At 41.6% G+C, this 15766-nt stretch overlaps 1 protein-coding gene across 1 annotated transcript in view; it reads left to right on the top strand.

Moving 5' to 3' along the window:
• tsnare1 (T-SNARE Domain Containing 1) overlaps window positions 1-15766 on the top strand; it is a 154276-nt gene that overhangs the window by 101719 nt on the left and 36791 nt on the right. Inside the window, exons 9-10 of the mRNA XM_061049657.1 lie at window positions 5871-5943; window positions 15537-15619. Coding sequence (XP_060905640.1) covers window positions 5871-5943; window positions 15537-15619 — 156 coding nt within the window. The remainder of the gene's footprint in view (window positions 1-5870; window positions 5944-15536; window positions 15620-15766) is intronic.

Genomic DNA, 15766 nt, shown 5'->3' with positions numbered 1-15766 from the left:
AAAAATATAACATAGAATTGTTTCACTTCTTCAACTTTCAAATTTCACTACCAAATCTGGATAGTGCACCTTTAAACATGTACAGGTCAAGATCAGTGACACAAAATGACACAATTCTGTAGTGGATATCACCGCTTTCACTTCCAGAAATCATTGTCTACAAATACAGTTCATTATTGCACACTAAAATGCTAGATGAGACACTAACATGCAAAGAGGACATGTGTATTATATTAACCAGATCTTTTCTCTGGTTCCTGGCTCATTTAAAATGGGCAAAAGTTTAAAAAAATTGTCCCGTTGTCTGATGAGTCAAAATGTGACTTTCTGTTTGTTAATCCATGGACACTCTGTTCTCTGGACTAATGAGGAGTGAGACCATCCAGCTTGTTATGAGTGCACAGTTCAAAAGCCTGCATCTGTGATGGCATGGGGGTGCATCAGGGGGCAGCTGTGCCTCAGTGGTAGAATCGGTCATCTCTCAAGCGGAGGGTCGGTAATTTGATCCCCAGCTCCTGCTGCCACATGTCACATGTGTCCTTGGGCGAGACACTTAACCCTGAGCTTCATCTGCAGCATATGACTGTGTATGAATGGGATTAGTTAATATGGACACTTTACATAACAGCCTGAGCCATCAGTGAATGTATGCTGCACAGGAATAATTGCCAGCGTCCAGACCTCATTGAGAGCGGAAATTGACTGAACTGAAAGGCAACTGCTTTGACTCTTTGTTTCTTACTCCAAGACCTTCACTATGTTCCTTTTCAGTGAACCGAAGCAGGACTATCTTCTGGCTGTGCTCATACACCTGCCCTTGCTGATAAGTAAACCTCCTGCTGGAAACCTGTTGTTGGAAACATAATAGAAAAATCTCCAGTACTGGTTCCCAGCCCAGTGCCAGTTTCCAGTGGCTGCTAGATTGGCCGTGAGGAGAATTTAAAGCCCATGAAATATGAAAAAGGCCACTGTGTTGGCCCAGAGCCTGGCCACCCACTCAGCCCTTGGGCGGAGGTCCCAACCCATCACATCACTGCATCCACCCTGTGTGAGTGGCTGCCTCTGCCCATTCACTTCCACACACTAAATTGGTTACACACTGCGCCGTCATTATGATGAAATGAGCCCTGATTGCCCAATGCTTTGCCAGGTAAAATACATTTGTTATTCTATTACAGCTTGATAGACAGGGTTGCCCAAAGATAAATGCAGGAAAAAAAGGTATTTGGCGTGACAGGGCTTGCCAGGGGCCATTTTGGCTCCAATCAAACGCTTTGTGCCAAGTGGCAGAATAGGCGCCAGCTTCCACAGCAATCTCTGCCACCTGTGATGGATGGCCCAATGGGTTAGGCTACACAAACGCAGCTGTGATTGCGCGGAGCCATAATGGAGGGAAAGGGGACCTGTGAGCAGGAGATAGACAGAGGTTTTTTTTATAAGCTTTCATATTGCTTTGAGCTGAAACATTGAGAGCAGATTCAAAGCTTGGACTGTGGAGAATTAGCTGCGTTCAACCATAGCTGCTCTGCTTTGCACTGTACCATGACAGAGAAATAATTGAACAAAAACTTTGAACTGCTAGTCAAGCCAAGCACACAACATTTGGGATTAAACAACAAATCCTTTGACTTTGTCAATTTGAGGGATGTGGAAAGTGCTTTAGATTTTCATTTTTTTTCCCAAATATATGCATAGATAGATGCCCATTTGAGGTCTTGTGTAAAGGTTTACAACAAAACAAATAACTATATGTGGTTTTATTTGGTCTTTCTTTTGGAAATTGTTTCTGCCCTGACAAGACCGAATCATCTTTTACCATTTTGTGTTTACTGGCAGCAGTTTCTCAAAATGTCAATCTTACATACATATTGTCTTTGATTTGTGAGGCACTCTATGGTGTCCCTGAAGGATAAAAGCAAAATCATTTAATTCATGTAAAAAAAAGAAGCATTTAAATACAAACAAACATTTCACTTAATGAAAAAAAAAAACACATTTCACAAATCATAAAAAATGAGTTTTTTCTGTTTCATTAGATATTTTGGGGGGTTTTGTGAAATGTTTTTGCAGTGACCTTCAGGGCCACCGTACATTTCACTATTTACTGGCATTCTATAGACCAGTGGTTCTCAACTCCTCTAGCTTCAGGACCCACCACCAAGTCCTCTGTGAAAAATCGCGACCCAAATTTATGATATTTTTCAACCAACCAGATGTATTTACTGGAAAACTATGCAGTTTGGACCCCAGACGGTACAAAACATGTGACAGAAGAAAGAAACTGAGCAAAACAAATATGTTTGAAAAGCGCTTCACAGACCAAGTTTTACACAAGTTTTACACAAGTTTTTTCCAGGCACACGTTTGCGACCCACGAGACCCATCTCTGGGTCCTGACCCACCAGTTGAGAACCTCTGCTGTAGACCGAACAGTTTACTAATTAATCAGTAAACCAATTGTAAAAGCAATCTGAAATGAAGATCCTAGTTTGAAGATACCATGTATTTATTTGATTGTATTTGATTGGGTCATATAATTTTGGTGGCTTTACCTGAATTATTCCAGCCAGACCCCCAAGTTAAACTTCTGTGTGAAGTCGCATTGAGGCAATGTGTGAGGAGATAATATTCAGAAAAATTAAACGCATGCGGCATGCGGTGGTTATGACGTTCATCACGCATCCAGAGTGCATCTGTTGCGATCATCAAGCATGCAATAAAGCACTTTCGTACTCTTTTTCTGCTTGTGAGAATGAACCACTTGTTTGTTTATATAACATTGATATGAAGGGAAAGAAGAACATGTCATCATAATGTTATATTCTCTCGCTTTTCCTGCCAGATTGGATTTCCGCAGCGTCTTTTGTCCATCATGTCTCACCTCCCGTCCAACAGGGAAAATATCACACTGTGAGGGACATGTGTGAATAAGTATCTCAGGGGCAGTCTGTCCTGAGACGCTCTTCTGAAAGTTTCAGGAATGCATGTGTGAAAACAGCTAAAGTTGAATGTCTTGGAGGCACTGCTTGTCATTCAGATCACTTCACACGTGGCAAACCTGTGATCACAGACATTCAGGAGTGGGAGCAATTTGTCCATTAAGACTGAAAGCAATTATCACAACATGAGCAATCTGCATAGTGATTGTAAGGGGTACGGAGTCAGGCCCCCATTAGGGACTGAGGATTTGTCCTTGTTATTTCTATCTCTTTTCTGTCCTTTTCGTGTCTGTATGGCACACTAAATCATGCTACATTCATGAGGCCTCAGGATAAACATTATTTTTCTCTAATTTAAATGTTTTCAACTCAGTGAATCCATCTTTGTGTTTCTTTAAACCACCGTAGGCACTTGTTTGTGTGTCTTGTTTGTACCCACTTGTGCCTTTCTATTTAGTTTTATGATTAAGCCTTGTTTAGCATTCTGTCGAGGGAGATTGTTGGAGGGTACTATCAAACGCCAGTGCTCTTCTTATTTACATTACTGTGTGTATCTGAAGTTATCAGTGTTACATTTGATTTCCTGCGGTGAAAAATACTTGCAAACATGGCAGACGAAGCAACAGAGTCGCTATATGAGAACTTTTGCCTTTTGCTACCTGAGAGTCAACACAAACACAATGTCAACAAAATAGCAAAGGAACATACTGGAAAGAAAAAGAAGCAGTTTCATGAAGTGCACAGATTGCAATGGTTGCTAGTGTGATGTCATTTTTTGTATTTCTATTTTAGAGGTACAGACATTTAGCTCATTACCTGCCCCTGACAACAGTCACAGCTGATAGGGTTAGCCACGACTATGCCAACCAGGGTCACTTTGTGTCTCCCCTCATATTTGGACTGTTTGGTAGACTTAGTGTCTTCTCTCCATTACCATAAACGTCACATTCAAGTTTTAGGACCCTGACTTTAGCATCATCTTTAAGATAATACAAAGCCTATGGGACAGTCTGACAGAACTGGCTTGGCAAGATACTGTGTCACATGTTTGTTGTTAATGTCATTTCTGCATGCGAGTCATATGTAAACATCTTCAATTTAAGCCGTCTGAGTCTCCTGAATCTTTCTTTGTGTGAAGTCAAGTTTCTACAAATTTCCTCAACAGCCATAGATACAGTCTATGGTTGTGTGCCAGCTGCAGAATATAAACATACCCACCCCCTTTCATTTTCCTCATTATTTCTTGCTGCTTTCCTACATTGGCTCCGTCTAACTTACTATGAAAACTTTACTCGGGGGCTGGCTAGGATATCGCTCACCCAGCTCACCCCGAAAAAACTTCAGGAAGCTTTCGGGAGTCTTGTTGACATGTAAAAGCACCAATAGTGACAACAAAAGCTGCCAGAGGTTCACGAGGGACTCATGCCACCCCTGACCAACACTCCATGCATGTTACCGGAGGATTGTTATCTTTGATCTTTTTGAAAGCAGGGTCACACATATCGACACACATGGAGTATGTGGAAATTAGCAGTTGTGTTTTCTGTTCCTATCGATGTTCTGGTTGGAAAACTAGGGACATATACATGTACGTATTAGCTGGTTCTGGGCTAACTCACTGGACCATTTTTACTATGATACATTTATTCTGAACATGTTCCTCTTCTGCCTCTGGTACAATGTGCTATTTATTTTACAATCTTTTTTTTCCACACTTCTTTTGTTCTACCTCAGGCTGCATAGGAAAAGAAATACAGTAGAAGAGCCACTTAAACATAGATAAGAGCTTATTTGGATAAGAATCCCCTAGATAACCTAGAAAGGGTAGCAAAGAGTACTACACCAGCTTGTGAGAAGTACTGGTACTTGTAACTCATGTGTAGATGAGTACTGGCCTACTTCAGCTACTTATTTTACTGTATGTGTAAAGTAGAGCCTTTGTATAGTGCTTTAGGAGGGAGCAGTAATAGGTCCTATTCATGTCCTAAAGAAACATCATCTGTGTCAGCGTCAGTTTGGGCGAAAAGTAGGTTTGAAAAAGTGAAGAAGCTGGATTCAGATAGAAGGAAGGAACCAGACCTCTACAACGTCTTGGCTATAGGCTCACAGCTCAAGGCCACAGTTGCTGCTATACTGGCAATAAATATGTGAATCTGTGAATCTAAGAATCTTCATAAGTTCTTGTGACATTATTGGTAGTACTGTCTGCCACAAGGTTTTGACAAAGAGTAAAATATGTATTTGTTATAACAAAAGTACATATATGCACCAGGGCTATAAAAGCCAACAAAAATGAAGCCCTCATACTATGATTCACCATGGCAACAGGTGACAATTCAGGTTAACAGACTCAGTGTTTGCACTAAACCGCTTTCCCTGTTTCAGAAAGCAGCACTACCAGTGAAGCTAATTAGAGACCATGAGTATAAACCCTCATTTTCTTCAAAAAAACAACAACAATGTTGACCACAGTACAAATTAATATGTTCACAAAAAAAAAATAGGTCTGATAAGTTATTGTTATCACTGGCACACACTGTACGAGGGGGGGATTTGTTTTAAACAGCTCTGTTTTGATTTTGAAAACGATACGCGTCATCCATATTTAGGCGCGTAGCTGACATGATTGACAAGTGGGCGTGATGTAACGGTTTTTAAAGAGGCTTAAAACCCCGTCTCAGCTCCAGCTCTCAGCCTGTCGTTAGGTTGACTGAGAGTCAGGCTGAGACAGGATTTCCAGCATGGAGGCTGCTGCCGATGAGCCTCCAGAGCCCCCTGCAGGAACAGATGGCTGACGTCACTCAGGCTTCTTCCATTAATATTTAAAGTCTATGATGTTTACTTATCTAGTGTGTGCCAGTGACTGATCTCCAACAACTGTGTTGCATATAAGTGACATCATTTTGTAACATGTTTTTTTTTCTTCCACAGAGAGACATGCTGGATGTCAGTCAAATCATGAAGGACCTGGCCAGTATGGTCCACGAACAAGGAGACTCCATAGGTAAGATATTTTGTGTTTTGAATAGTGTTTACATTGTTGTTCCAATTAGCAGAGATAACCGGTCATGTTTTTTTTTTTTTTCCGATATGCTTGATTATTCGCGTAAGCTAGAACAGTCTGCTGGGCAAAACAAACTTTTTAACCTCCACCACGCAGCCACGCTGTGAACATTCTTTGATGAGGAGCAAAAATGCTCTGGGATTATACAAACTATGGCCTGTTAGAGGAAATCCATTTAGACACCCTGATATCTGTAAACGGCTCTCCACGCCCTGCAGTGATTCAGGCTTGGCAGAACAGAATGAAAGTTAGCACACCGATAAAGAGCAGGCTCGGCTGCTGGGTCATAAATCTGCCATCAGCTATGTTTGACTCCATCATGAACATTCACCAGAGGATCGGCTGATGCTCTATAATGTGAACCACAAAGACAAAGAGGCAAACTTGAAAAATATTGTTGTGAAGGGGTTGTAGATCAATTGTGAACTGAGTGAAAGGTCTGATAAGGCAGATGGCTCTCCAAATTGAGGTGAATGCTTTCTGCTGTAGTCTGTGCGGCAAAACATTTTCAGCTGTGGCTGGAGGAGGTTGGGTTCATGTGCAGTTCAGCTTTTGTCTTATTCAGATAAACAAGAAACTGTAGGCTGATTTCACCTTTTAACCCTTCGATGTCTGCAATTGAAACGGTTAATAAGTGCTAACATTGGGGCTCATGTTGATGTCACTTCTAGGAGTATCTCTTAAATATCACATATCCCTCGAATCTATACAACCTAAGCTGGAAGTTTTTTAAATCACTAAACTAAAATTCAGTGCATTCTGGGGTAGTTTTTTGTATAATGTCAATTTCCGTGTTGGAGGCCCACATGTTGTTAAACTCACAGCGTGTAAATTCCCCCACCAGGGGGCTCTCAATCGAAACAATAACAAAAACATGACGTCAAGGCTGGTGGGGAATCATGGGAGTTCTCTTTGCTACCACCTGTCGCCCCCATGAAAACAAACTCTGAGTTAACCATAGTCAAGATGAACGGTCCAAACAGACCTGAGGAAGACAATATTTTTACAAGTTACATGACGTTTTTAACACAGCAGCACATACAGCAACCGTACAGCAGCTTTCTGTAGCAGTTCACGCTTCCTTATGTAGCGGTCTTTGACATAACTTTTGGTGTTTCCATGGCAATTATAAACATTTCGTGTCTGTCATGGCAGCTCTATCATGGCGGCCGCCACGACAAGACACATCCCGTTAAAAAACTATAAAATGAAGAATTTCTCTTTGAGAACTGTTGGACATATGAGTTAATCTAAGTGCTAAACAAAAATATATACAGTATATAATATAGGTTTAGTAAATTTTTAATTAATTCATATATTTTAATGTAAACATTGTAATAATATTCTACATATTATACCTTTAAAATGCTGTGATGTCATGTGCCGTGCCGCAAGCCTGATTCCTATTTCACGGCTTTTACATTTGAAGAAGCAGGCTAGTGTTCTCTGGCACAACTTCCCCAACTACCAAGGCGCATGGAGAGTGGAAGGCTTGAAGAAGTCAAAAAGTCTCCAGTAACACTTACAGTATCAAGATCGACTTCATTAACTTTTTGAGACCGCCTGAGGCCTTCATCAGGGTCATCTCTCCCAGCCGTTACATTGTCCAGCAACTGAAAGGATTATATTGAAAGTCTGGAGGGACATTTGAAGGCAACACAACATGTTTTATAATTCATTATCTACAGTTTCAGGACAACATTAGCATTTAACCAGTGTTAACATTCATGTTTGGGTGTTCAACAGGTTGTCAAAGAGCAGCGTTTCCCACACATAGACTTTATCTGGGCGGGCCACGCGCTTATATTTACGAGCATCCAAGTATATTAAGTGATCTTTTTAAGATTTATTTTTGGGTTTTTTGTGCCTTTAATGGAGGGATAGGACAGTGGATGGAGTCAGAAATCAGGGAGAGAGAGTGGGGAACGACATATGGGAAAGGAGCCACAGGCGGGACTCGAACCAGGGCCTCCCGCCTGGAAGACCACAGCCTCCATCCATGGGGCGCGTGCACCACCAACCAACCAACGGAGAGACAATGGCTAGCAGACCATATTATGCATTTTCTGGTTTTATATGCCCTTTAGTGTGTTTTCCAAGTGTCCTGTGCATGTTTAGGCACATCTATGTGCAAAAATTCAAAGTCTGCGGAAACGCGGCTTCTCCTACCTCCTCCTGTTAGCTGCAGCATTAACCGCATGTGAGGCTCGGTTCTACCCCCCCTCGATAAAAATGTGTCAGTGCGGCGTCTTTGTCAGTATGAGATCACTGATCTAAGCCCATTGGCTCGTTGTGGCAAGCCCTGCAGCTCATGTTGAAATTTCCGAGAAGCGTGCTGAGCAACTGACCAATAACGACAGAGCGGATCGGCAGACCAATCAGAGCAGACTTGGCCCACGTGGGGTCTAACAGTGTGGGCTCAACAGAGTGCAGCTGACGGACTCAGAGTGGAGAGGGAGCAAGGAGGAGCAGTACATGAAAACAGACACTTTTTTAGAACTTTTGTGAACTATTGTGGACTAAGCTATTGTGAACGTACAAAAGTAGGTACATAGATTAAATATACGAACCCCAAAAAGGGCATCATATGAGCTCTTTAAAGAGATATCAACTGTATTTGTCGATAAGTGAATTGGATTATAATCTCATTCCACGCAGTGCGCAGTGTCATTACAAAGACTTAATGCACATTCCAGCTTTATGGTGCTTAACTGTTGGGTGTGAGGACTCAGCAGATGTGTGTGTTTCACTGTGTGTGTGTGTGTGTGATGAAGAATTGGAAGCAATAACTTCTGCTAATTGCTGCCTTTTTGTTGGAGAGTGTCCTTTTGTCTGCTGCTTTCAATCAGGCTAATGTAGATGCCCTTTAAATACCCTTTAGAGTCCGGCTGACTCACACTGGCCTACCCTAATTCCTACACAATGGAATACCTGTTTCTATCCCCCCAGCCTTATTTTTTCTTCTAACGCACTATTTTTTAATGAGGATGTCTAACATTTATAGAAACTAATGATACACAATATTCAGAAGTCTTTTTGTTCTCCAAGTGCCTTTTATAAACACAGCCAAGGTAGAGTTGTTTGTCTGTTTTTTCACAGAATTACAGCAGCACTACAGACCTGGTTTTCATGACTTAGGTTTTGACATTAGCCGCTATTTTTTCCATATCCGTGACTCATTTTGAACTTTAACACAAACCTCTATGCTTTCAGTTTTACTGGGCATGTCAGTGGTCAAATATCAATGGGGCTTTTTGTGCTTAAAAAAACATCTGCAACATGTCCTTCAATGACATTAATGCCCCTTAGTTGTAAATATAACCACACCTCATGGTGTTCAGAAATCATCAGATATGCATGAACTGCACTGCGTTTTCAGTCGTTTTCTCATTTGCACGTGAAAGGCTGCAGGTGCGGTGTTTTGCACATGGTAGGTAGAGGAACACAGTGTGATCCCACCTAAATGGGCCAATTGAGAGAAAAACGAGGCCTCATCGGAAGACTGCAGAGTTTACGACATTATTACACAGCAGAAGTCCAATTTGATCATTACAGTACAGAGCTTTGCAATAATGGACACACTGAAATTGCCTTTGGCCTTTTTCAAACATGGCTTTTTTGGTGTAGTGGCAGATATGAATAATATGTGATGTGCTGCGGAGGCGTTTGTATGAACGCAGCAGGTAATACAAAGAAATGAATACGCTCAAGCAGGAAGGATTAGTGCTTTTATGGCCTATTCACGCTGGCTGTGGACACACTATATTAAAGCCTGTGAGCTGAGATACACAATCAACAAGGTTGGTTGAGCAGGCAAACACGAACTGTGGCGCACAAAACAAAGGAGGTGTTAAATACGTATTTCTTTGTGCACATCAAAAGAGAACATTCTCTTTGTTTCTGAGGGTGATTAAAATATTCTGGGATTACACGTGCTGAGGGCCCGTTTCTGTTGGGGAGTATAATACACAACATATCTGACTTTATTTGCCATTCGGAATGCTGTACAGTACCAAAGGGTCTGAACAGGGTTTCTCCCCTGTTATGGTCTCCTTAAGCAGAATAATCAGAACAAGGCTCAAAAACAAAGGAGCCCATAGCATGTATGATGCCACACAGATATAAGGTTTTAACCCTGAGCTTTGCCTGTAAATACACCCCCCCCCCCCCCCTAAAAAAAAAGAATCAAAGGTAAACAATGAAAGGAATGAAACAAAGAGACTGGAGACCCCTGCAAAAAAAAAAAGAAATGGGACGGCAATGTCGAAAGGAAATGGACTTGAGCTTGTAAAGCACTTTTCTAGTCTTCTGACTACTCAAAGCGCTTTTACACCACATGTCACACCTACACATTCACACACTGATGGTAGAGGCTGCTGTAAAATGACCATCAGAAGCAACTAATCCCATTCATACACATGCGCACGACACCGACAAACTTAGCAACTTAGGGTTAAGTGTATTGCCCAAGAACACATCGGACATGTGGCTGCCAATCGAACCCCCAACCTTCTGGTTAGGAGATGACCGTCTCTACCAGCTGAGACACAGCCGCCCTATAGCCAAATAAAGAAAATAGGACTACCAGGTATCTCCAGCCCAGACTAAAAACCAATCCCAGCAATCCAAACATCCATGAGTAGCCAAATACTGAAAACCAATACCTGATTGGGGAAAAGGAGAAGAAAACAAAGGAGAGCAAAAAGCTACTCACCTACTGCCCAGAGAGTGTGTGTGAGTGACAGAGCTCCTCTGCACCCTGCCACTCTAAATCACCTTCTCATACCTGAGTGCACTCAGGTGTACAGCAAGCAGAGGAAGGAGGGGGAGCAGAGAGAGAGCAGGCCAAGCCTAATACCCCCAAATAATTCTAAATCAGACATGTGCAAAAGAATTATGAGGGGGAGAAATCTTTGGCAAAATGTCAACAGTGGCCACAGTGGCGTGAAGGTGGCTCATAATTGAGTTGAGGGGTTGTTCCTAATGAGGCGAGGAGTGTTTTCTGTGAATTTGTGTGTGAAAATCAGTGATATTGAATTGACATATTTCTGTGTACGAATGAAAATGTTTCCTAAAGTCTTAGACATAGAGTTACCCGTAAGGCTTTATCTTCTGGGGTCCATGAATATCCATGGCAAGTTAAAGTAGCAGGGGCTCCCAAAATAGGATATGTGCCAGAGAATGAGTAGTCGTTTCCAAGAATAGACTTTTGCACCGACATAAAATATGAAGACACACAGGTGTGTGCATCTTGGTGTGTAAAGAGCAGCAGACACCTGGATTGTCGCTCAATACCATGTGCAAACTTACATTTTAAGTATTTTAACCCTTCAATTTTTTGCTAGTTTTTTGGAAGGCATCTCATGACCTCTGTCTTGCTGGCTCACTTGCCTCCTGGGGTCCCAACCATCACTTTGGGAACCAGCGACATATAGGGCGACATCCCGAGAAAAGAGACCACTGTCTCAGGGGGTCCTTCTTTTTACCTCCCTTCTTTTGTTTCTTATTCATGTATTGATTTGTTTGGGTTAAAGTGTCATGTAAAACCTATATTGTTATTGAAAAGGGCGTATTGGCATGGGATTAGCGTTGCCTTTGGACCTTTGGTCATTTAGGAATTACCCCAAAGGTGATGGTGTTTGGTGCCGCACATTTTAAAGCAAAGTCTGTGATTGAATATCTCCAGGCACTGCATGACATCCACTTTGCCTCAGGTGGCAGATAGAAGGTGGATAACTTTCGGACATGTAAAGTTTATAAGCTGCAACACAATAAAGCAGTTTGTGATGAGCCCACCGCCTGGCTTTTCCCCTAAATTTCAATATTTCAAGACACTGATTGGAAAATGTCCCTGTGCGTAATTTAATAGTTGCTCAGCAAAAATAATTGAAGCGCTGCGGTGTTCTTCTTGTTTTTACAAATCTATACAAAAGGGCGATGAAGTGCAACGACATTGAGGAGACAATGGCTCAATGTACACATACTGTTGGCACTATAAAGGCATTTTATGTGAGCCTGTTGAGAGATAGAAAATGTTCGTTCAACATGCTTTCTGCTCATGTGTCTCAGTACTGTGTAGTGAGATGAGCCATGCTTTCTAAACCTCTGATTACAATGTCCAACACAGCCTCCATTATTCCTGACCGGTAAAAGGGTCAGAAAAAACCGCCAAGACCATTAAAAAAAAAGAGGAAAATGCCAGCTCAAATTGCTGAAATGCAGATTCCAAGTGGATTACTATTATCAGAGGGACTCTGTGTTTACTGAAATATGGTCGGTGATACGCCCTGTAATGTTTACCCTGCAAATTACAGATGTCGATGAATTGCACAGGATTTAAATCACATACGTCCTCTGCAGTTATTACGAATGATCAGAGGTCCAAAGGTAAACTAAACCCTGGCGTATTGGGCACAAGTGTGATGGGACATGGTGTGTTTAATATGAAGTTATGAAGCAATTCTAAAATGCTGGAGCGTTGCAGGTATAACTTGATTTTTGCACAATAAATGTACCTAATCTCACTTCAGTGGCCATCGACATGATACCCTTCAACCTAATTACAACTGTTAGGGTCACTGTTGAGTTAAACTTCAGAGCTGCTGAACAAGCTGCCATTTGTTGTGTTGGAGGTTATTAAAGGCTGGATTATAAACTTAAATTATCTAAATAAACTTTTCTATCAATATCGATCATTCTAAAAGCTCAAGAGTAAAAGAACAAATGTCTTAAAGAGGACATATTATCCCCCTTTTCCACCTTTTCAAACAGTCCCCTGTGGTCTAAGTGAAACATGAATCAAGCACCAGAGGAGGTTTGTGACCCTGTATAAACCAGCTCTCTCAGAACGTTCCGTTTTGGTGTGTGTGTGTCTCTTTAAATGCAATGAGCCCCCCTGAGTTTTCCCGGTAGACATCACTCCTTCGCTAGCGAGAATAAAAATGGCCGACCTGTGTAAAAGTTTTGCTATAGACTGGGGGTGGAGTCCATGGGTGGAGATACCAGGGGAGGGGAGGGGATTTTTTAACCAGAATCCCACTGTGACATCACAAGGAGAGCAAATTTGAAACTCTCTGTGGACAAAGGACTGGATGGGTTTATTTCACATTTTGTAGGTCAGTAGACACCTCAGGTTACCCAAATATATGTTCAAAAACTCTGAAAAAGTGGATTTTTCATAATACGTCCCCTTTAAAGCAGGGTTTACTAATATATGACAACAATTATATACAGTTACATACATTTTCAAAACGTTTCTGAGGTTTCATGAAAAACAATAGTTATGTATTTCTAATTCAAGGCTTGACTTTTCTCATTCTAAAATCAATTCAAACATAGAAACATTTGTCGGTGATCTAACGTGCTGTTGTATAACAGAAACACGACTTAAAGGGAAGTCAATCGGAATCTGTTTTAAATAAAGAAGAGCCCTGAGCAGAGAGGCCGGGGAAGAATGAGTGAGTCACTCTCTCAGGAAGTCAACCTTCCTCTGAATGTCAGCTGGTGACGGTGTGTCCCTCCGCCTTCTCCACCTCAGGAGGAGGAGGAGGAGGAGGAGGAGGAAATGCATTTAGTCAATCAGCACCATTCAGTCCTCCAACCTCCTGCTCTTGTTGAGTTCAAAAGTTAATTCTTTACAAGCTCAAGTGGTGCAGTAATTATCCGAGGCCATCACATAAAGAAACCGTGCGGTCTTTACCCACATCTCCAAAGTGGCCTCAGCCTTTTCACTCTCGCAACACCAAAACAATCAATAGCACTCTCGCTTTGTTCCGCCAGTTGTATATATATGTGGGTAATTACCAAATATTTCTGAGCTTCCGCTTCATTAAACGTGTTTTGTCTCAACCCATTAACTTGCTGTGTATCGGCAGCCCATAAATGAGGCCTTGCTGTTTTCGCAGTGTTAACTATCAGACCCGTTGTCCTTGGTAACAGTGAAGGGGCTGTCACGTAATGCGCCGTCAAGGCTGTGCGTGCTGCAGAGTAACACTATGCACAAAAGTCACTCATTCCATTACGGTCAGGATGATTCAGCAAGTAAGGACACACAGAGATTAGAGGAGAGCACTCTGTGATGTGTTTGTCATGGAGGAGGACAAATATGTAGCCTTCTTTTTCTGTTTCCTCTAAGAAGGACTTGATTGGAGGCAAAAATTTCATTTTTATTTTCTCTAAACGGCAAATGCTTCACCTTGTTGTGTGTCTACATATTGATGGATGCTGCCACAAGAAATAATGGTACTTTGGAATGTCCTGTTTTCCCTTAATTGCTCAATGCATATACAATTAACCATTTAATGTCTGGAGTGTAATATAAAAGGTCCAACAGTGCTAATATTCTACGACATGATACATGACGTTGTTGTAAAGTACGTTATGTCACATTACTGTTTATCCTGTTCATGATTAAAGGCTTTATATGCGATTTTTCACACTTAAATGTAATAGAAATCAAGTATATTCTCTGAAAATAACTCAGAGTCCTATCTTCAGTTTGTTAACATCGCCCGGACAGCCAGCCGACTTATCCCCTCGTGTATAAAAGTTGTTTAATTGAGGGACTAGAGAAAAGAAGAATAACATACTGTACTCACTGCTTAACTGCGTTTCTAGATCACGCTCATTTCAGGTAAATTTACATGCAGTGGGAAGATATGAGCATAATAAAGATCACTAGCATTAGCATGCTAACACAACCATGCACCGTGAGTTGTTTTGGTTTCATGCTGGTGTTCAAGGGCGACATCTGCTGGATCAAAAAATAGCATATAAAGCCTTTAAGGTTATGTGTTATGATGTGTTGTAATGGTTGCATTGCCACTATGTAAAGTCTGTTGTAAGGACCCAAGGAAGAAAAGATGTTGCAAGGCTGCAGCGATACAACACAACCCAACACAACACTCTTGTCCCTTCGGGTAAATGTCTCTTGGACTAGTGCTGCACTCATGTAGCTGCCTCCACAGTAGAATCTATTTTCCAAAATGTTTTAATTCCTGGTCTCCTTCTGTAAAAAAATGAGGCATGTAGGATCTCAAAAGATTAATGTGCACAGACATGTGATGTACACATGAATCAGAACATATCAGTGGGTTCTCCTCTGTCCTGGTGATCAGGGGTCAGTGAAATGAACACTGTAGATATCAACAGATTAAAAACCATAGCCATTTATTTTAAAATACCACCGGACGATTTTTGTCTCATTACGGTATAATTACGGTAAAATGAGCATCTGGGACCCAGATAGCCATGTCACACTCCTTTACCTTGGGATATGGATAAAAGGATGAATATGGATTCATTTATGTAACCTAGCAACAATGAGCGCTAGTGAGTAGCGCTCTGAAACAGAGGTTGTGCAAAAAGCGCTGCCTGAGGACACCGGCCCTGACATTAGCGACGTTTTGTACAATAAAAAAAAAGTTTTTTCACAATTTCAATAAAATACGGGACACAAAGGTGGTGCTTAAAGACACTTCTATGAATATCAGAGAGTAACCCATTACAAGTCAACCTGTTCTCTGTTTCCTCAGACAGCATTGAAGATTATATCCAGACCACAACATCCAACGTGGATTCAGCCAATCAGGAGCTTGCCAAGGCCAACCAATACCAGGTACAGTTGACCGCCCCGTGCCGCAGCGTGCTGTGTACTATTAATTCACTCCGCTCTGTTTGACTTTTTTTTTTTATAGTTGAGTGAGCCCCTTGCTTTGTAATACAGTCACAAGAAGCTTAGCTTGATTAGACATGCAAACAGGGA

This window comes from Labrus mixtus, chromosome 11 (genome assembly GCF_963584025.1).
Source record: "Labrus mixtus chromosome 11, fLabMix1.1, whole genome shotgun sequence".
NCBI classification, from domain to species: Eukaryota; Metazoa; Chordata; class Actinopteri; order Labriformes; family Labridae; genus Labrus; species Labrus mixtus.
The sequence above is the reverse complement of the archived record's forward strand: the minus strand, read 5'-3'. Positions and strand labels throughout refer to the sequence as shown.